Source organism: Aythya fuligula, chromosome 6 (assembly GCF_009819795.1).
Source record: "Aythya fuligula isolate bAytFul2 chromosome 6, bAytFul2.pri, whole genome shotgun sequence".
NCBI lineage: Eukaryota > Metazoa > Chordata > Aves > Anseriformes > Anatidae > Aythya > Aythya fuligula.
Genome location: NC_045564.1, coordinates 28,165,090 through 28,186,335, shown reverse-complemented (window position 1 = coordinate 28,186,335; position 21,246 = coordinate 28,165,090). Strand labels below are relative to the sequence as shown.

The 21,246-nt window shown below is 36.6% G+C and overlaps 1 protein-coding gene across 2 annotated transcripts; it reads left to right on the top strand.

Moving 5' to 3' along the window:
- The first annotated feature begins 2,001 nt into the window (after nucleotides 1–2,001).
- On the top strand, nucleotides 2,002–19,181 carry LOC116490455 (cytochrome P450 27C1). Of its 2 annotated transcripts, XM_032189582.1 has the most exons (9): nucleotides 2,002–2,133; nucleotides 5,902–6,092; nucleotides 7,703–7,902; nucleotides 9,261–9,470; nucleotides 10,945–11,108; nucleotides 13,265–13,431; nucleotides 14,205–14,283; nucleotides 15,192–15,395; nucleotides 17,212–19,181. In XM_032189582.1, exons 1-9 carry the CDS (start codon nucleotides 2,056–2,058, stop codon nucleotides 17,326–17,328), a joined length of 1,410 nt encoding a protein of 469 aa, XP_032045473.1. In that variant the 5' UTR covers nucleotides 2,002–2,055; the 3' UTR covers nucleotides 17,329–19,181. The 2 variants fall into 2 exon arrangements, with proteins under 2 accessions (XP_032045473.1, XP_032045474.1); XM_032189583.1 differs by lacking the exon at nucleotides 9,261–9,470.
- The last annotated feature ends 2,065 nt before the right edge of the window (nucleotides 19,182–21,246 follow it).

Sequence of the window (21,246 nt, the reverse complement as noted above, 5' to 3'; positions counted from 1 at the left end):
GTTTTTAGATCCTGCTGTAGGCATCTCTTAGTGCATCTACTGTTTGCTCTGAGAGATACTCATGGTTGTTCTTCTCCTCCACTGTCCCTAAGCAAGGCATGGAATTAGCCTTTCTCTTACAATTATAAACTTTTTCTGAATTCCACATTTACCAGCTGTTTTTTCATTTCTTTCCCAGAAGTATTTATTTTATAAGTAATGGTGTCTCCAAAACCAACATTTAGAGAAATGTTAAAGAAATAATGTAGCTACACCATGCAGAAATGTAGATGGTAAAAGGAAACTCCAGAGGTAATCTAGACTGTGATACGCCCAGACTGTGCCTGACAGATGTTTATCAAATCTGTTCTTACAAAGTTCAGTGATAGCAACTACATAACTTCCTGGGGTAGCTTGGCTATCTGAAATATCTAGGAGACCCCAGAAATCTGAGATAGCAAGGCTATCTGAAAATCTAACCAAGAAATTTGTTGCTGCAAACTACGCCTGTTATTTTTTCCTTTCCTCGGATATACATCTCTTTTTAACAAAAGACGTATACCTCTGTAATCAGTTGTTTAGCCCCTGGTAGTCATTTTTAGCAGATGAAATAACTCTCTCAACCTCTTCCATATATCATTGTTTAAAAGCTTCTAATTTTTATGTTGCTTTTCTCTGGACCTTTTTAAATATAATGAGGTCTATTTTAAAGACATTAGTTTAGCATAAACCAGTACGTACTTTATAGATACTAAGGCTGTTTATCATGTGCCTTTTATTCCTGCAATATTTAATGCCCTATCTACCAAGAGCATGATGCACATCTGACTCAAGAGAGAGACTTATTTCAATGGAGTTGTCCTCAGTGATAAAAAGAAGCATATATAAAAATCTTAATTAGATAATGCCTCCCAAAATACAAATATAGAAAAATATAGAGAATACAAGGAAAACAGAGCTCATTAAACTTAGTAGTGACTAAATTGCTGGAAAAGTAAGTTCCGTAAATGTGAATCTTGCTTGACATGTTCCTCTGTCCTCACATGTTACCTGAGCTTCTGATTCACTTTTAACTGAGGAGATCTCCCACATCATTCCTGGAGATAATCAAGTTTTTGCAGATTATCAGTAATACTTTCAGAAGCATGCAGAAATGGGTATGAAGACAGCACAAAGGCTTTTGAAATTGTGCAGAACAGGTTGGAGCTCAAGTTCTCTGCGTATTATTATAAACTGATGCAACTGAATTGAGAAAAGCTGCGGTAAGGAACTCTGCATGCAGTTAAAAGGTTATTTTCTACAGAAGCTGACACAAGCTGCTTACGAGGTTTATCATACCCAAAAGATAGACTAATCTGTAATACAAATAACATCCCTGGATATTGTAATTTACAGGAACTGTTTGCAATGTTACTGTGAAAAACCATTGCTACTTGTATGCAGATGTAGAAATGTTTTCGCATAAATCTAAACCCACCTTCTCAGTGAGGGAGAAAGTTGAGATAATCCATGTGTGAGATTTTGCCAGCTGGGGAAAGAGGGAAAAACTACACTTTGGCTGCATGCTTAATGGGCAAATTTATCTGATTTGAATTATACAAAATAATAGGTTCGTTCTATTCAAGTCTCATCCCAGACCCACCCCCCTTTTCCAGCCCTAGGGGAGGGAGCGTTAAATAATGGTCTGTGTAAACTGATGCTCATGCAGTAAGAGTTTGGAGAAGTGCTGCTTGTACAAGTTAAAGCAGGCAGCGAGGAAAGCAACCACATAACAAGCCGCTGCGGGAACAAAGTGGACCTTCCTGAAATTAAGCCATGTCTTTCCTCACGAGAGTTTTGACAACGGCATGCAAGCAGCCACTTGAATGGGAGAGGACTTACTTCTACCAGGAGCTTTTTGCCTGCGGCTTTCACCAGCTGCCCAAGCTTTCCAGCAGCCCATCGCTGGAGGTTTCGGACAAGTCGCCGGGGGCGGCAGCCAACAAAGCCCCGGGGCCGGAGGCGGGCTCGGGGGGCGCAGGGGGGCTGCTGGAGCCCCCCAGGCAGCGGCTCGGCAGGGTGAAGAGCCTGCAGGAAATGCCGGGACCCAACACCCTCTACAACCTTTACGAGTTCTTCTGGAAGGACGGCTTCGGCCGCATTCATGAGATCCAGGTACAGCCGAGTTGGAGATTTCGTAGATTTTAGTCCCGCCGGGGGTTACTTCGGCTTTTCTCCTCACAAAAACGTTGCTCAATCCCCGAGCTCGCAGCACCGCGCTCCTGTTATGAAAGAGCCGGGGCCAGGAGGAGCCCCATTCAATCTCCGCGTCCCTTCAGATGGAGGTTTAGCGGTTTTGTCTCGGCCAAGTACGGGGCTTTCAGCCGGGCGGGCATCCCCTGAGGAGCCCCCCCTTCCCCTTGTGCGTGTAGCGCGTACCCCCGCTCCTGGAGCTTTCTTTTCATCTTTATGCGTGTAGGTGACTGGCTTAGACTCTTCGGGGAAGAAATAAAGAAAAGAAAAATAAAAAAACCGGGATTTTTTGAACCGGGCTGCTTCACGCACTCGCAAATTACCTATTTGCGGGCATTCCTCGCCTCTCGGACCGCAGCACCCCCCTGAGGCGGGGGCAGCCCCGGTCGCGCTGAGGCGCCTCAGCTCCCTCAGGCAGCGGGGGCGAGCTCCCTGACGGCGCTCCCTCGCCGTGGCCAGAGACCATTTTGTCTCCCCGGCCTCCCCTTGTATAAATACACCCCGCAGGACCAGGACCGGGTCCTCCCTCCCTCCCCTCAGCGGGAGGCGGGCGGTTTGAAACCTCCCCGGAGCCGGGGGGGCGCCAACGGTCGCGGGGAGGCGGGAAGCGGGGCGCGGTGTGATGGCGGCCGGGCAGCGACCCTCGGGGAGCGGGGATGGCCCCAGCCGCCCTGCCCCGGCCCTGCTGAGGGAGCGGGGTGTGTGGAGGGGGGAAAAAGGCAGGAAATTGGGCGCTGGGGGAGGTAATAAGTTCCTCGGGTTTGGCTGGCTTTGTTGTAGTTATCACTGAGATAAATTAGATTAGATTTAGATCACTTTCTATCTAAAAAGTGTCAGGCTGCACGGTGTTTGGTGTGCCCTGTGTGATGGCGGCCAACCTCTATATTGCTGCTGATGAATTATTTGTCTGACTTAATTACTTCCTAACGAGTACATGCAGATAAACTGCTCTTCCTAATTGCTAAAGTGTTTTCCTACACTATATATCTTACATTATGGTGTTTCATTACTGCTCTGTTAGCACACAGAATTTGCAAGGCACTCGCCATAGTATTGTAACACTAAAATCCTACCTTGTACACTGAATTCAAGGCTTCCTTGAGATAAGTACACAAGTCAACACACTGAAAATTATTCCAACTATTAGAAAGAATGTAAGAAGAGGTAAAGAGTGTGCTTTTCACTACCGCTAGCTGAATAAGAAATTTTCTTCTTAAGTGAACATTATTCATAGAAAGAAAAGCGGGAGAAAGGACAAAGAGGAGTTGTAACACAACACTAGTTTTTATTCTATTTAGAGTCTCCAAAATCACTTTGCAAATCACGGCTGGCCTGTTTGCAAACATGCTGGATGCAAGCAGGCATTAGCCGGCTTAATAACAGTCTGTTAAATTTAACAATACAGTGCACATCAGGAATGAATTAATCTGAAACCCTTTGGTAACCAGCACAGCTACTTAAACGATGTCCTTTGGCGCATACAAGCACTCGTACGCTATATGCAGAAGGGGTGGGGAAGCCGGGTGTTTTTCACAAAGGCGATTCTGTTCTCGGTAACATGATTCCAGTTAGTCCTGGCCAAAGCAGTAATGCCTACAGCAATTATGACGAAGGAAAGGTATTTTTAATTTGTTGGGGGTCACATCTCATGTCTCTGTACGAGTATAAAGAAAAGAAAAGTGAGGGGAAAGGGTTTTGATGCTGACAGTTTGGATTTATGATGTGTGAAATGGTGTGAGAATGGTATGAGACATTCAAGTCTAATATTTGTAAGGTCTGGAATAAGGGAAAGAAAACCTATGTTGTGACAGAAAATATGGAAAAGAAATTCCAGGCATTTCTTTAAACATCAAGTTGATACAGTGATCACCATTCTGCTGAAAACTCCAGAAGTCCTCATCAATTTCTGTTTTAAAACTGACATATGTTGGATTGACTCCATTGACAGTTTACTTTCTGGTAAATTTTATCATCCCTACATGATAAATTTCTTACCATGAGTGGATAAAAACAGTCAGTTCCATAAATAACAAATTTGTTGAACTTCTTTTTGTGGGATTGGTGATCTGTATCCCCCTCACGCCACTGCGTTTTCCTTACAGCACTTATCTCCCACCACAAGCTTGCCTTAAAGCCTCTTGGTCTCTAAATCTCTTCAGTATTTCTTAAAATACCTCTGGGGCAAGAGCTGCTTTGGGAATGTTTTTTCATCACGCATTGGTCCGCATGTGATGTTTGGTTAGCAGGAGACAAGCAGAAATAGTAATGGTTGAGTTCCTGCTGCTGCATATCCCTTGTCACGGTGACAGATGTATATGTATCGTTTGAATCCAGATGCTGGTTGTTGAAAATGGAAGAATGTAGTTGTAGGAGACCTTTAACTGTGTTTAAACTTGGCTGAAATTGGCCAATGTGTTCTGAAAGTGGTCAAGTGGAGACTGTCAGACACCACAATTGCACAACCCTTGTTTTATTTGGAAAGTAGGTAAGAATAATTATATTTTAATAAGCGCTTGGTACTGTATGGTAAAGAGCAATTCATATGTCTTAAATTTACTGTTGGCAATTAAATGTTTCATCTCTGATTAAAACATATCTCATAAATTAATCTTGGGTCAACACTAGATTTTCACTAGCTTAGTTGTATCAAACTTGTTTGATTTATAACAAACATGACTGCAAGCAGATGCCTTTAGGTTAGATGCAAGTAACATGTCAAATTTGGTCTATTTAAATTATTTTGCTACTTTAAAGAGAAATAAAACCTTTAAGACCTTAAACTGTTTTAAATCTAAAGTCCTAATAATAAATTTTAACAACTCCTTTGCAGACTCTTTTTCCAAACATGATGATGAACCTCTACTCCAAGTGAATTCCTGGGAGTTGTTTTGTTTGACAACAATATTGTAATTAAATTTATTTAAAATAATCAGTGAGATTTCCTCAGACAGTGACACATCACTTAATGTTTAATTGCCTGTTGCTTGCCTCTGGCTTGAATCATACAATTTGTGGATCAGTTGGCCACTAAACAAACCTCACTGCAGGAATAACACTTCAACTTTTCCTTCCTTTTTCAGAATTAATGTATGGCTTTCTCCAAAGTTTGCCATTGATGAATGTGTCCTAAAATGTACTTTTTTCACTATCATCATCCTAGGTTAGATGTAAGAAACTATACACTCTTTTTTTTTTTTTTTTTTTTGGCAAGAATAAACTGGTAGAGTAAGTCTGTTTACAGAAGACATTGCAAGTAAGTTATTATACATCTGTGTTATACTTTCAGATTCACCCTATTTACCTCCTTGTTTTCCTTTTTTTTTTTTTTTTTTTTTTTTTCCCCGGACATTCTTTCTTACTTGATCTGAAGATGCGTGTGCTTTTAAGTGCCCCAAGCCCTTTGATTTTCTCGGTATTTGCTTTCACTGGCACTTTTGCACCTTAGAGGTTTGGGTATTTTCAGTCAGGGGTCCTGAACAGCGTGACCCCTCTGTTTTCCTGCTGAACACTTCACAGTAACACTTCAATGCTTTCCTGTGACATTTCAAACCATTCCTTGATGGGAAAAGCGGGAATCGAGTTCTAGATGCAATACACTAATTCTCTGTGTGACAAATTGTCAGTTTCCTTTTCTGTTGATTTTCCTTAGTAATACTTTACTTCTGTTTCTCTTTGTTGGTGATATTGTAGCAAAAACACACTCAGGAATATGGAAAGATCTTCAAGTCTCACTTTGGTCCCCAGTTTGTTGTATCCATTGCAGATCGAGATATGGTTGCTCAAGTCCTCCGGGCAGAAGGTAGAGCACCACAAAGAGCTAACATGGAATCATGGCAGGAATACAGAGACTTGCGAGGAAGAGCAATGGGACTTATTTCTGCGTAAGTGGTGTTATCCCTTCATTTTCTGTTTTATTGTAAAACTAGTGATTTTTCTGAAGGACTGTACCGGTCCTCTGGGAATTCATTCTCTTCTGCATGGAGATATTTGTATGTTTAGTATGGGGAGGAGGAGGATATCAATTTATAGTGAATTGTCTATTCTGCTGTAAATTTTAAAAGGATTGGTAACGATGCATAGTTTGAATGAAGAATGAGCTACCTCACATTAAAACATTCTTGGGGACTGATTATCTGGAAGCAGTATATAAGAGCAGGGCTTACTAGCTTTGGCATAACACTGCACAAATACGATGTTTTGATCTGCTTCAGATCCAGATGACTGCAACAATTTGGAAGTGTGTTGTGTGGACTTACTGACTTGGGTTCACCTTAACTTTATTGTTCACCAAAGTGTTCTCTCACTAGATCAATGCAGAGAAGTCACTGTATCATAAATTTATACTGTAGTGCATCCCCATGCAGATGTATCTTTGTGTATGGCTGATTGTAGAAGTCATCTAGCTTTAAAGCTTGCATAAACTGACAGTGCATATGTGGGTGTGGTTATTTGCCAACAGGAACTGCTCACAGTCAGCACTGACATAGGTTGTTTATTTAGAGGGAAACTGATTTCCTGAGTAATGGCCAGTTTATTTCTTTAATGGTGGCACTTCAGCTTCAAATCTTAAGCTGCGCTGCAGAATCAAACAAGCAGTTCCTTGATGTTTTGTGTGAGGAAAACTTAAATCAAGAGAGACCCAGAAAGTGTCTGTTAAAGAGATTAAATTTTGCTGCTGGCCAGTAAGTTTCAGTACCTTTTAGTAGCATTATTCCAGGAGAAAGAAAAAAAAAAATCATGGGAAATACATTGCAATTCAGAATAAATTCATTAAAGACAGTTGCCTGTCTTCATGAGAAATTGCAAGTTATCCCTGGAGCCACAGTTCCCAACCGTTCTGCTTGTATCAAGCAGGCAGATGCTACAATTCAGAACTCTAGTCTTCAACAAAAAGATTTCAAAATATACCTAAAGGAGACTTTAGCTGTAAATAGTTTCTCAAAGCTCAGTCTGCTGTCTTATTTCTTTGTAGAGTTAGAATTAACATAACTAAAAGTGATTTATCAATAATGGGATTTACAATAGTAGCTTAAATTTTTGATTTGTCAGATCTGGATGTGACACCCACCTTTGACAATTAAGTACCAATTCTAACCAAAAGCAAGTTTGCAAACTATTCATTCAAATAGTTATTTAAAGTAATTTTAGTGAGAAAATTGTGTAAATCTAAATTTCTTATGTTAAGTATTGCTAAAACTAATTTAGAGGCACTTGTTAAGTTCAGAACACTGAGCTGACAAATTCTGTCACCCAAAGATTGCCTTCAGATATATAGACATGTTGCAACACTGAATTCTAATGTGAACATGCAATAAATATGAAATGAAAATGTAGGAGCATAATACCGAGTATACGGTATCATAACTCCATTATTGTCATTTCACTACTTAATTTTTCATCTCAATAATATAAGTAGTTGTCATTTCAGAGCTCTCCTTGAACTAGTGATTGTTAAGAACAGTTGTGTATAGAAACTAATAATTTTTTCTAGGGAGGGGGAACAATGGCTAAAAATGCGAAGTGTACTGAGGCAAAAAATTCTGAAACCCCAAGATGTGGCTGTTTACTCTGGAGGAGTCAATGAAGTTATCACAGATTTAATTAAAAGAATCCACACCCTCAGAAATCAAGAGGATGATGGGGAAACAGTGACCAATGTTAACAACCTTTTCTTCAAGTATTCAATGGAAGGTAGGTCTGAGCTGTACAACATCTGTGGCGAAAATTAATGTAAAATGATGTGCTTATGTTTAGGTAATTTTGTCATAAATGACTTTTACCCCATTGTGATTAATCTGAAATGGTAAGCTTGACAGTTTGCATTTGGATACCTTCCTACTGAAGGCAGTGGCTATCGGTAGAATTCCTTTGTAGACTTCAAACAGATGATACTTTGTAATAAGGGACAATTACTGTGTAAATGCTGACAAATAGGCAAAATGTACGGTCAGGGCCCTGACCAGTTTCAATATTCCATGTTTCTATATAAATTTCTCAAGAATAAGAGTGTTAACCTTCTAATCGTTTGTTTTCTAAGACATGTTAATAGTCTACTGGACAATTTCCAGATAAGCAATCACTATTTAAATTCTGTTCATAGTATGTTGTGGGAAAAGATAGTGCTTTTCTCTGCCTACAACACACCAAGTGTGAGATGGTAATGCTTGCCTTAAAATCACCTGGCACTGGCTACCATTAATGAAGGAATGTTGTGCTAGATGGAACTCCAGCCTTAGCTAGTCTAGGATTTCCTGTGTTCTTATAGAGATCTAATGGTGATATGCATTCACACATTCCTTTGACTGGCTTCATACTGCCTGATGCTGTTAATATATAGTACCTTTTAAAAATACAGGCACTCTTTGCTGACAGACATCCGAATAACTTCAGTTTTGTAAAAACTTCAAAATTGCTCACCTATGAAGATGCTGCATCAAATGGCTGTCTGTTTGGCAAACTAATCTGAGTCTGTTCTACGTTATTAATGTCTAAAAATCACATTCAACTAAGTTACAAATTTTATGGAATTTTAAACTCTGAGCTTATGGATTCACTCTAACTGGCAAGTTAAATTCTTCACATTCTTTTAGCTTTTATTTATAACTCGTGCCTGGCACTCATTTATATCCTGTATCAACTGCATTTTTGATCAACTCACTGTCAACTGTTCAGAGAACCAGTGTGTTAGATTTTTTGAAAAGTCTATCTAAACAATAAAAGAATGCATAAGAACTGGCAGTTGCTGAAAGATGTGCAAGAGAAATAAAAGACACATGAAAATGAAGGTCTGCTCTGCTTCTCTTGGAATTCCTGTCTTCTCATGCTGAACATTACTGACATAGTAACCACGGTCTTTCTGTGATGTTTAGCTAGGATTTTTATTTTTTTAATGTTTTCAATTTTTATCTACTCACAGCTGCAGTGGTAGTAACAAAGCTTATGAAAGTTAGAATAATTAAGATTATGATTATGTTAGAATTTTAATTCCTCACCTTATTAATATCTGTATATGGAAGTGTATACCAAATTCTTTGATCTCGTATGTGCAGGTGTGGCAACTATTCTGTATGAATGCCGGTTGGGCTGCCTGGAAAACAACATCCCACAGCAGACTGTTGAATATATTGAGGCTCTGGAGTTGATGTTTAGTATGTTTAAGACCACTATGTATGCAGGTGCTATTCCCAAATGGCTTCGTCCTCTTATTCCAAAACCCTGGAAAGAGTTCTGCAGATCCTGGGATGGACTCTTCAAATTTAGTAAGATTTAGTAGTAGAAAAGTTCTGTTGTTTTCCTGCAGGTTCTTTGTGTGCTTGAACCGGACTTACTGTATTTCTCATCTCAAATTATTAGGAGGCATTGCAGCAGAAGAGATGCTGTGATAATGAAACAAAACCCCACCTGAAATATTAACTAATGGTCAGAGTAATAATTTAATTAAACTCACTATGAAGTTTAAATATACACATACAAACACAGAAGTTGATGTAGAGATATAGCACTGTACTGCAGTATCTTTTTTAAAATAAAGCATTTTATACTACTTTATGAATCAGCCTTCAGTCATCTGAGTAAAAAGGAGGAGTTATCTTTGATATATATACATATATTTAATATTCTGGAGTATTTCAAAGGTCTGAACTTTCCCTGTCTAATTTTAGGAAACTGCATGCATCTTTGTATTTATTTTATTAACACTATTTGTCTAGGTAGGTCTGTGTAGGTCTTTTTCAGAACAGATTCTTAAGTTTCTTATTTTTTTAATCTGCCTATATGTATTGATTTGTACCTACACAAAGCATTAGGGAATCTGTTTAATGCTGGTATAGTTGTGTTTTCTGCAAAACATGTGCTTTTTTACACTGCCACTTTTAAATTATTTCCCACGTAGAAGTTCTCTCTTTCCCTTTTGTGGGTTAAAAACAAGAGCAGACTTCAGTTAAAAGTAGGTGAAAAACTGTTCTTGAGGGATTTGTTCTGTTTGAAACTTGTTATGCTACTTCTTTCTTTAATTCCTCTGTGAAAAAAGGAATTAAATGGTAAATATCACTGTGATGTGTGTAGTTGTGGAGGATTCAAAAAGGAGTATGTCGATTCTAGTTCTTTTTGTAAGCTCATTCTGAGAGACATTCACTTTCAGAAGAGTTTTCACCTTTGAAGCACTTGTTTCACTGAAAATGTTTGCAGTCACAAAGGTATAAATGGGACTGTGGGTAAAATTATTCAAAAGAAAATACCATTCACTGAAGTTTTTCCATTTTTGTTATTACTTGATGCTCCTCATCTTTGTCTTCAGTGTGATTCAGTTCGGTGGCTTTGACCTCCTGGTTGCCGCTAACATCTTGTAACAGCTGCTGTGTGCTGACTTGCAGCACGCTCTGCACAGGTCTTCTTGCAGAGTCATCAGAAAACAAGCCAGGTGGGCGTAAAACTCGACCTTGAGCTTCCTTTGCTTCCAGTCAGAATCTACAGCCTCTTGTGTCCTCTCCTCATGCTCAGTGGTCTCGTGCTGAGAGTCACCAAGGTTCCTATCGGCTTAGTCTTTCCCTATCATGAGTACCCAACGACCTACACCACCGCGTTTTAATTTTTTCCCTGTGAAAATAGATTTAAAATATTTTATGTGTTCGTGGCTATGTAGTATAGCATAACGGAGAAGTGGAACTGAAGTTACTGAATAGAACCAGCAGAAAAATAGAAATGGAGGCCTAACAATTTTTTTGAATCCCAAAGGTCAAATCCATGTCGACAACAAATTGAAGGCTATTCAGTCTCAACTGGACCAAGGAGAAGAAGTGAATGGTGGGCTACTTACATACCTCCTAGTGAGTAAGGAGCTTACTTTGGAGGAGATTTATGCCAATATGACTGAAATGCTGCTGGCAGGAGTGGACACAGTAAGCTTGTTATCATTTTTATTGAGCACAGTTGTTTTGTAAATCAATTCACAGTACCATTCACAGCTACCTTTGTGAGTGCAGGAGGGATGTGTGTATTGTTTTTAAAGACTTAATTTCTGACACATTTAAGTCATGATATCTTTTATATGATAGAAAATAACTTGCTACACTGTCTAATCTCCCTACTGGAACGAAGTCAGTAGTAAATCAACGGGGACACATGTTTTGGATCCAGTGTATCTGCTGCAGTTAGGATGGGGGCCACAGGCATAGGCTTGGCATGAGTTCACTCTACCTCTACTTGGGATGGCAACAGTCAGCCAGTCTGAGGCAAAGAGTCATGGTGATGGGGCTCAGTGTTAATTAAACTGGAGTACGAGGTATGTTACCCATAGGGAAACATTTCAAGTGTGCCAAGCTAGACCAAATGATGCATTTGTCATCCAGAAAAATGTAAAAGCCATGTATATATCTTCCCTTTTTCTCAGTCCTGTTACATGGAATCAATGCAGCTTAGCATTGACTGCAGCAAGGCAATCAGAACAAGAAAATAAGAATTACTGTATTGTATATGCTATATATATGGATTTAGAGTGTCAGTGAACAGTGTTACTATAAGTGAATGTAAACTTTTTTATTTAATAGTGCGTTATGTAGGACTGTGTTTAATAATCTTAAAGTAAAAATGATTAAGTAAAAAGTATCTTTAAAGTGTTTTTTTTTTTTTTTTAAAAAAAAAACAAAACTTGATAATTGAATACAGATTTTTTTTTTTTTTAATTTAAGAAAAGTCTGCAAGGTTTCTAAGGAAAACAAAACAAAACAAAATGGTAATACTTTTGAGTTCCAAAGTAAGGAGCATATGTAAAGTTTATATGCTAAAGATCATTCTGTTGGTTAAATATTCCACGGGCTTATGAGTTCAGACAGCTTTTTGTTGTTTGTCTCTTAAGTAAAGCACAGTTATTCTTCCTATTCATTTTCTAATCTTTCAGACCTTTAATTTTCCATTTTTAGTGTGACAAAGTTTTCATTAAGTTATAAGGACAGTGTTCAAGTTCATGCCAATGAGTTTTTCTTTCCATTTGACGCAGCTTTCTCAGCTGGCAACAATTTTGTAAGAGTATGGCACTTGTGATTTCCTCATTTCCCAGCACAAGACAGAAATAGAGGAAACCTTTTTTTTCTCCTTCTGCTGTCATTTCAGATCTCCTTTTATCACAGAAAATGAAGGAGGCTTGGAGGGTTATAAAAGCTTTCAACAAAATTGTAAGACAGCTTTTGGCTACAAAGCATTTTGTCTGTCCCTGGAAAAGTGCTAATTTTTAAGAGGTTATGAAGGAGCTGGGAACCAGGGAAGAAACAGTTTACATCACAGGAAGTTTTGTATGCAGTTGGCAAAACTGCTGGCTCCTCTGAGCTCTGAGAGGAATAGGGAAGGGTTGTATTTAGCAGGGGGCAACCACTCAATATTACAAGAAGAAGAAAATAAAGCTTCTGAGAATTACTTCTAGCACTGTACCCCAGTTTGAACATGATATAAAAGGTCACCATCATGATGAATTTGCATTCTAAATTGCTCTTAAATGCAAGCCCCAAATAAGACATTTCCAGATTTATTTGTTTTTAAACCGATACCCATACAATCTGATCTTCTCACCAATGAGTGAGAAGCTAAAAATGAAACTGTTTACTGCTAAGAATGTGAAACTGGTTGTCTATCTTCATTATGCAAGTAGAAAAACAAACACATTTTCAATTATTCAAGAAAATTAAGGTATAGTTTACAATCTGTCTTAAATGCTGTAAGATGCTAAGAACAACACAGGTTGCTGTTTAGTGTGTTTATGTTTTTGTATTGTTTATGTAGTTTTGTTTGCATTTGCTTTTTCTGTTACTTTCTCAGTGAAATATTAAAAAGTATCAGCATGGATTGTTTTAATATATGGAGGATATTTGGGCAGAAAAGGGCTGAAGGAGGAGATAGTGGAGTCTGACAACATCGCATTGAATCCAGATGTTAATCATTACCAGTCAGTTTTATAACCATAAACATAAAACACATAGGGGAAAACTTTGCTTTTCTTGGCTTGAAATTGTTTTTAATCTACTCTTGTTGTACTTCACGATGATGGTAGTGGTTTCTTCCTTAGACTTCTTTTACTTTGTCCTGGGCGACATACTTGTTGGCAAAGCACCCTGAGGTTCAACAACGTGTTTATGAAGAAATAGTCAGTAACCTGGGAAAAGACCAAGTTCCTGTTGCTCTTGATGTCCCCAAATTGCCTTTGATTAGAGCTGTGCTGAAAGAAACCCTGAGGTAAGGGTTTTTGTAATCGTTAATTAAAAAAAAAAAAAAATCCATTTGGTTGTGATGAGTCTTGAGTCAAGGCTAATGTTTATATTTAATATTTATTATTTGCTCCTTCTGTTTTTGCTTACTGTAACAGTATTGTGCCCAAGGATATCCAGGGAATGAAATAAGATAGTTTATATAATGCTTTTTAAGTATGGTAAAATTAGTGTCACATATTTAGGACATGTCTGTTAAGGGAGGTAATTAAAAGCTTGATTTTGGCCTTTTAAATATTAGTCAGTATAAAGGACTGTAATAACCTAGTCTTCTCCACTCCCCACACTATGAAGTGGTACTTTTCTTTTTCATTTTAAGCTTCTTTACTTAAATTGAAGGCATGTGATGTGCTTTTTTTTTTTTTTATGTTTATACTAAATGTTCATAGTGAGGTGAGAGGAGTAAGAGGGTGTTAAAGAAGGCATCAAGAAGCATTTTTCATCTCTCTGTAGTGTTAAAAAAAAATAAAATATCTGCAGCTTGACCAACTGATTGCATGCTTGTACATGTATAACGCAAATAAGCATATAGACCAAATAGCTCAACCTCCAGTTACTAGTTTATATACTTCTCTCAGGTATTAATGATATTCTCACAAATGCTTCAAGGTCTTTTTATCTCCCATCTAATCTGTACTTTCAAAGAACCTTTACGCTCTGAATGCATGTTAGATTGGAAACTAAACTTTTTACGTTGAGCTAGTTATTACTTACGAAATTCTCTTAAATATTTGTCTCTAGGTTATACCCAGTATTGCCAGGAAATGGAAGAGTGACCCAAAAAGATTTGATTGTTGGAGGATACTTGATACCTAAAGGGGTAGGTTCTGTTGCAGTTTTCTGGAGAGAACAGGATTTACTTTTTGTATCTGAGATGTAATCACTTGCAACATATTTACACTTCACTGATTTCAAAAGATTTCACCAACCTAGAGCATGAGGACAAAAATGTTATAACAATACCTGCTTTTTTTTTTTTTATTATTATTTTAAGAGGTTTGGTTCCTCACCTGCTAATCAACCTTGTGGCTTGTTCTCGATATTCTTGAGGGTGGAATCTGTTGAAAACATTTCTGTGCAATGTTAGAATTTTTATTAAAAAAAAAAAAGTATGAATTTCATTATTTTTGCCAGTTTTTCTAGTTCTTTGCCTATTAATTCCCTTCTTAGAAACTGATTTTCTTTTAAAAATATGGATATTTCCTTTTATTGTTCAAATATTACACAGAGAACAAGGTAGAACTGTGTAGCTCTTTCAGTTGACTACACAGTTCCCTTTTACTTCTGTGTTGGAGCAACACTGCTTTGAAACATTCAGGATTCTTAATATGATTATATAATTAAGTATTCTTTTCCTCTTTTCCTTAGATTTTTTTTGGAAACATCACGTTTATCATTGCTTTTTTTTTTTTTTTTTTTTTTTCTGAAGTGTTTTTTTTAATGATCTTCCATTATTTATTTTTCCATTATCCTGTGTCTCTTCCCCTTCTCTCATAATACCTTTTTGAGACAATTCCCAGTTCCTGTGACTTTTGCTCCAATCTCCTTCCTCATTGATCTTCTCTATTATTTTTTTTCCCCTGCAATTACTCAAAGAGACTTAATTTTTATAACATTAAAGTGACAAAAGTATATATATATATATATATATATATATATATATTGTGTGTGTGTGTGTGTATGTGTGTATTGGAGTTAGATAAGTATAAATAAAATTTATTTCTTTAGACACAGCTGGCACTCTGTCATTATGCTACTTCATACAGTGAAGAGAATTTCCCAATGGCAAATGAGTTTCGACCTGAGCGGTGGCTGAGGAAAGATAATTTGGACAGAGTAGACAATTTTGGTTCCATCCCCTTTGGTTACGGCATTCGAAGTTGTATTGGAAAAAGAATTGCAGAACTGGAAATTCATCTTGCACTGATTCAGGTTAGAAATGTATGACAACATTAGAAGAAGAAAAATGTTTTGGTATGATTTTTTTCTATGTATACAATTTCTGGATATCTTATTGTGCACAAAAACATTGTTTTGGAGTGTTGTCTAGCATGCTCATTCTGCAAAGGCTTAAAAAATTGAAAATAATCATGCTTGAAGAGTGGCATACTAGTTAAACTGCATTGCAGAAGAAAAAAACTTTATAATCCAAATGAAGTAAGACTAAAGGTAAGATTATTAAGGAAATGTATGGATTTAGTACAGAAGGTTTTTATAAGCCTTCTTTAACATATATTGGGATGGTTACCTGCTCAGTTACAGTATTTTATATACAAAGAACTCAATAAATAAGAAGAAGTGAATGTTTTTTATATCCTTGTTCTGACCATTGTGTTATGATAAATAGTGAAATTAAATTCTCGTGGTTTGTTGTTTTTTTTTTTTTTTTCTATTTTCTGTGGTTATTCTTTTTCCTTCTAATTTTACTTTATTATCATTTCATATATAGCTACACATATACTTACATAAGTAAATAGTACATATTAATATATATTGTTTTCCATTGTTTCATGACCTAAAGCTTTCCCAACAGCTGCTCCAGTTTTTATCATTTACAAGGCTCCCTTTAACTCAAATACTGAAATGGGATTGTGCTGTCGAAACTCAAGGATTCGGAAACTATATATAGTTACTTAACTATAACTGTATTTAGCTGCATTTTATCTATTCAAAGCAAAACTTGATTAAATTTGCCTTTAAATTTCCTTAAGTAAGCACCTAAAGCAATCTTTAAACAATTAGCCAACTGTCTTTCAGAACTCAGAGTGAGATAGCTCTCAGGGGACTAAATAAAGCAAACATCGTTGCCTTTTTTTTTGAAGAGGAGGATCAAGGAAGTAATAGAGATCCTGCTTTTGTTTTCTGGGAAGAAATTGAAACAAAATACTATACAGTTCATTTACAAGCACCAAGACATTTAATCATTTTAAAAATAGTAGTATACAAAACATGGAGCTGATTGACGAGAAGTTGTCAGACCAGTCTCATTTCTTTCTTTGATTTGATTACTTATCTAATGTCACGAATATAGAAGGAATCATGTCTTCTGACTTCGGGAAGTATTTTTCACATGTCCTATTCTAACAATTAATAAAACTATTTCCAGATGAAAGTACCTATAAAATGCATGCAGAGCTGTTTTTGTTTGTTTGTTTGTTTTTTTCAGGTACCTGAAGTTTTCTGTCTTCAGCTTCAAACAGTGGTGGGCTAGAACCTCTTGAAGTTTGTTTTAGCCCACCATTTCTATGATTTATGTTTGCAACTGAACCACAGATTAGAGTGGTTCTATTCAGGAAGGGATCTTGTATCTGTTTCCTTGCCTTATTATGATTATTTCACTTGGTGCACTGGATAGTCCTGTTTCATGTTTGTTTTTGCATCTGCCCGGGAAGATAAATGCATGCAATGGAATTGAGGCTAACTTATTTGTTTGTTTTATAATTGTACATATTCATTTATAGTAAAGAAATTGAAATCAAAAGTACGTAGAGGCTTGAAAGCTCACAAAGTTTGAAAGAGACCTTAATTTCTTTGATAGCTCAGACTGATAGCTCAACTTTTTTTTTTTTTTTTTTTTTTTTTTTTCCCTCTGTGTGGGAATCACAGCACTCAGTGGAACAGAAGACATAAATTGACAACAGAAATTTTGTTTGTGATGGTCTCTTATATTTTCTTTTCTGAAGTCTTCATCTAATCTTCATCCATATTTTTGCAGCTTTCCTAATACTTGTCTTATTTGTCTTTATAGTTGCTTCAGAATTTTGAAATCAAAGTTTCTCCCAAAACTGAACCAGTTCGTGCCAAAACCCATGGACTTTTGACACCTGGAGACTCCATCAATGTGAGATTTTCTGACAGAAAGTGAGACTCAGCTGTTTTGGAAATACTTGTGTGTTTTTTTTTTCTGGAAACAGGATTGTATCTTACGGATGTTTGATCATGTGTGTTCTCTGGTTTGTACTTACTTGGCAAAATGATCAAGTATTATGCTCTGCCTTAGACCCAGCAGAACATAAGAGAAGTTACCTCTCCTATAATAGACAATTACATGCTAAAAGCATGAAGGTACATGCTAAAATAATTCCTCCTTGCACTGAAATTATCTATTTTTCCTTATTTCAAGCTGCAACAACACGTGCATTGAAAAACACAAAGTGAAATTTAGACATTTTGGTGTCATTTAGTGGTTTTATTACACTGCTTTGTCATAAAAGTCAATTACTTATGTGAGTCTGTTTGAGAGCAAGAGGATTACTCTATGGTATATGCACATAAGCTGCATTTTATGAATTTGCGTTCTGGTTTCATGTCCTCCAGTGTGCATTTTAAAAATTTCCACATAACATTGAAATTGAGATCATTTTTCTCTTGTCTGTAAAAATATTTATGCTGCATATATTTAATGATATGGAAAGTAGTGACTGAAGAAAATACAATTTGTCAATTTGCCTAGACTCAAAATTCAGAGCAATTTACAATTTATCCAAACATAATCCCCATAAAAAGTTTCCAAATGATTAAAAAAAAAATCTTAAGAGTTTAAATGTCATATTGTAGAGTCATGAACCTAGACATTGTTATTGTCACCAAAGCAAAAGCTGAGTGGAACAGCACAAGCCACTTTCAATGTTCTAGCTAACATTATGCCAAAACCAAGTGTAAATAATAAAAATGATGAATTTGTTACATTTTTATCATTTAATTAAAATACTGCTATTAACTATATTCATAGTTCCTCAACAATATGAACTGAAAACTTCACATGTAGTTCCCATAGGCAGGAGCACAGTTGCCTTCTGTAGGATGGAAGTGTGGTTATAGAAATATTTGGATGTTCTACTTTTTTTGTTGTTTGTTTTTTCTAGTGTCTAATACAAAGAGGGGATACCAGAAAGATGTTGGTTGTGGTTTTTTTTGGCTTTATTTTTCATGTGATGACTAACAAAAGTCTCTTGCATGAGACTTAAGTCTTTAGATAACTTTAGTATCACTGTACACTAACGTTACATTCTCATTTTTGAGAGAAACCTTATACATTGGGACCATGTTATGCCTTGAACAACACTCAAACCTGCATATCCTAACACGATATTATCTATGTGATAATGTATAGGTAACCGTTTACATGTCAGGCAGGCTTTGACTGTTGTTTGTGAGGTAGTTTACATACTGATAATGATAAAGTTTCAGACATATGTAGAGTTAGAAAAACTTGTGCAACTCAATATTTAAAATTACATTTTTCTTTTCTTATCTAGCTATAATATGTCAAAGATAAGTTATGAATGAAATAATACACTTTAATTAAAATGGTACACATGAAATTCTATGTAGCTAGCGCATTTTTAGTGTTTTGGTTACTTTTTGTAGTGCCTTTTCAAAGTCTTGACAAAAGAAAAAAAATCCTCTTCTTCCTATGGTTCTCTTATATAAAATAATACTAAACAATACTCATCTGTAGGAAGATAAAATGTTTACATGACTTTAAAATGTTAGTCCTGTATTGAGCATATACTTCTACTATAGGAAAAGTAGGTAATCTGTGGAGGGTTTTTTCTTGAATGAGCTGGCCTTCTGATGCTGTTTTCCAGGAATTCACATTATACCCATTTATTTTCTGTCCCACTGTCATTTTCAATCCTAAGTAGAATGAAGAGTTGTATCTGCTGAAGCAAGTTGACATCCAATAGGAGGTGGTGTTTTTTTTTTTTTTTTTTTTTTTTTTTTTTTTTTTTTTTTTTTTTTCCCTCTCCAGAGGTCTGTTCAAGTCTGTGGATTGAGTATTTGATTAAACAACTCTACCAGTTTTTGTTGACCTTAGGACCAAAGGCCCAAGCCCTAAATCCAAATATTGATTCTTTAGAGGGCCTTCTTTTTGCATTGTCACAGCATCTTCAGAAGCTCCAGCCATTGCTATGTTGCAGTACATTTTCTACTTGATGCCAATTCCTAAATAATAGATCACTGTGGAAGAGGGAAGAGACATTCTCAAATGCTCTTTAAAGGATTTGAACCTTTACATGAATACAGTAAACCTGTGTTTTGTTTTAACAAAATTTTGTTTTAATAGAACATGTAAGTTGTCTTTTACACATAATAAAGTATTTATACAGAATTTACAAGTCCTGTTTCTCATTTTAATTGCTACTTATAATTGTATTTTTCTTTAGTGTCCTAAAGTTTCTGACTTGTTGGATAGAACTGGAAGGTTCACTGCTGCATGGGAAATTACTTGCTTGGCTAGAAAAGATGGGGATTAATACAAGAATTAAAGGTGTGCAGTGACCCAGTTGAAGGAGAGAAAATATCATTAAGAGTACTGTCATCATGGAGGAAAGTTGCTGGCAAAGTTACCTAAACACTCTGGTACTAATTCTAATGTCATGCTTTTATTAATGATAATTTATTAATGCATAGGAGAGTATAAATGATATAAAGATTAAAGTCAGAAAGTGTGGGGGGAAAATGAAAAACAGAACCTAGAGCGTAGTAATAAAGATAAGATGGAATCTGATAAAAAATCTATTTAGGGAATAAAAATAACTGATTTTGGGGAGCTCACTAGTTGAAAACGAAGTGTATAGAGGAAGACCTATGACTATAAATTGCAAGTGCTTTGGAATAATGAAAATTACACCCTAGAATGTATCTGATGACCATATCTGGTAGAGATTAGGGAAGAATAGGTGAGACCGCATATGTAGTGCTGTGTACAGTTTGGTTATGTGTTCAGGAATGGAGTTTGATTTGAACAGGTGAGGCAGCTACTAAGATTATCAGAATGTTTTTATAGAATGTTTCTATGGGTGGTGAAAGGGTTTATATCTACAATGCCTTTTACTTTGCTTGCCTGTGACTTAAGCAAACCAGAAGTTTGCAGAGCCAGCACTGACACATCTGAAAGCTATGTCACCACGGGCTTAGCAGAACTTGCTTCTGTGGACGCATGGCTGTGCTAGCTTAATTACACACTTGCCAGTTAGATTAGGTAGGAGGGAAAGGTAAATGGATGTCTACAAGAAACTAAATGTATCCTCAACAAAATACTCATGTGGTCAATCTAGAAAGGTGAATATTGAGAGAGGAGATAAATGTTCTCTTCAAATATGTTCAAATTAAGGTGTTTACTCCTTAAGGTAGAGGACAATGCTGCCCAAAACAAGCATCACCAGCTAGTAATGAGTAAACTGATGTAGAAGGTTTCAAGCCATCAGGAGAATGAGAGGCTCGAATAAATTTACTGTGAGAAATGATATGGGGGAAAAATGAAATTAAAGATTGAACATGGTCAAAAGAATTATATAAAGCGATTCTCTGGTTATAAATCTTGCAAAATGAACTCTGGTCAACTCTTCTATCTTGTTTTCTGTTGTGATCTTCTGCTTGAATAATGATTGTGGTTGCATATTTTTTAAAGTTTTTTTAAATCAATGCTAATTGTACGAGTTTACAAAGCAGTAGTGACTGTAAGTATTTTGAAGAACATAGCCACACAGCCACATACCAACAGTTACAGAATTTGAAAAGAACTAACGCAGAAACATCAAGATTCAGATACTAAAGACTCGAGGTGTAATTAGAAGTATCTTGCTCTTTGGGTACTTTGGAGTGAAGGAGGGAAAGTAAAGGCTTTGGTGTATGCACACAGTCAAGAAAACTTTAAGGGTTCATGAAAGCATTGCAATTGGATGTTAAGAAACATAAAATTCCCTTTTTAAATGAATGTATGTGCTTTTTAAGAGTTCCTCCTTTTTTCTTAATGCTAATCCATACATTCAAAACT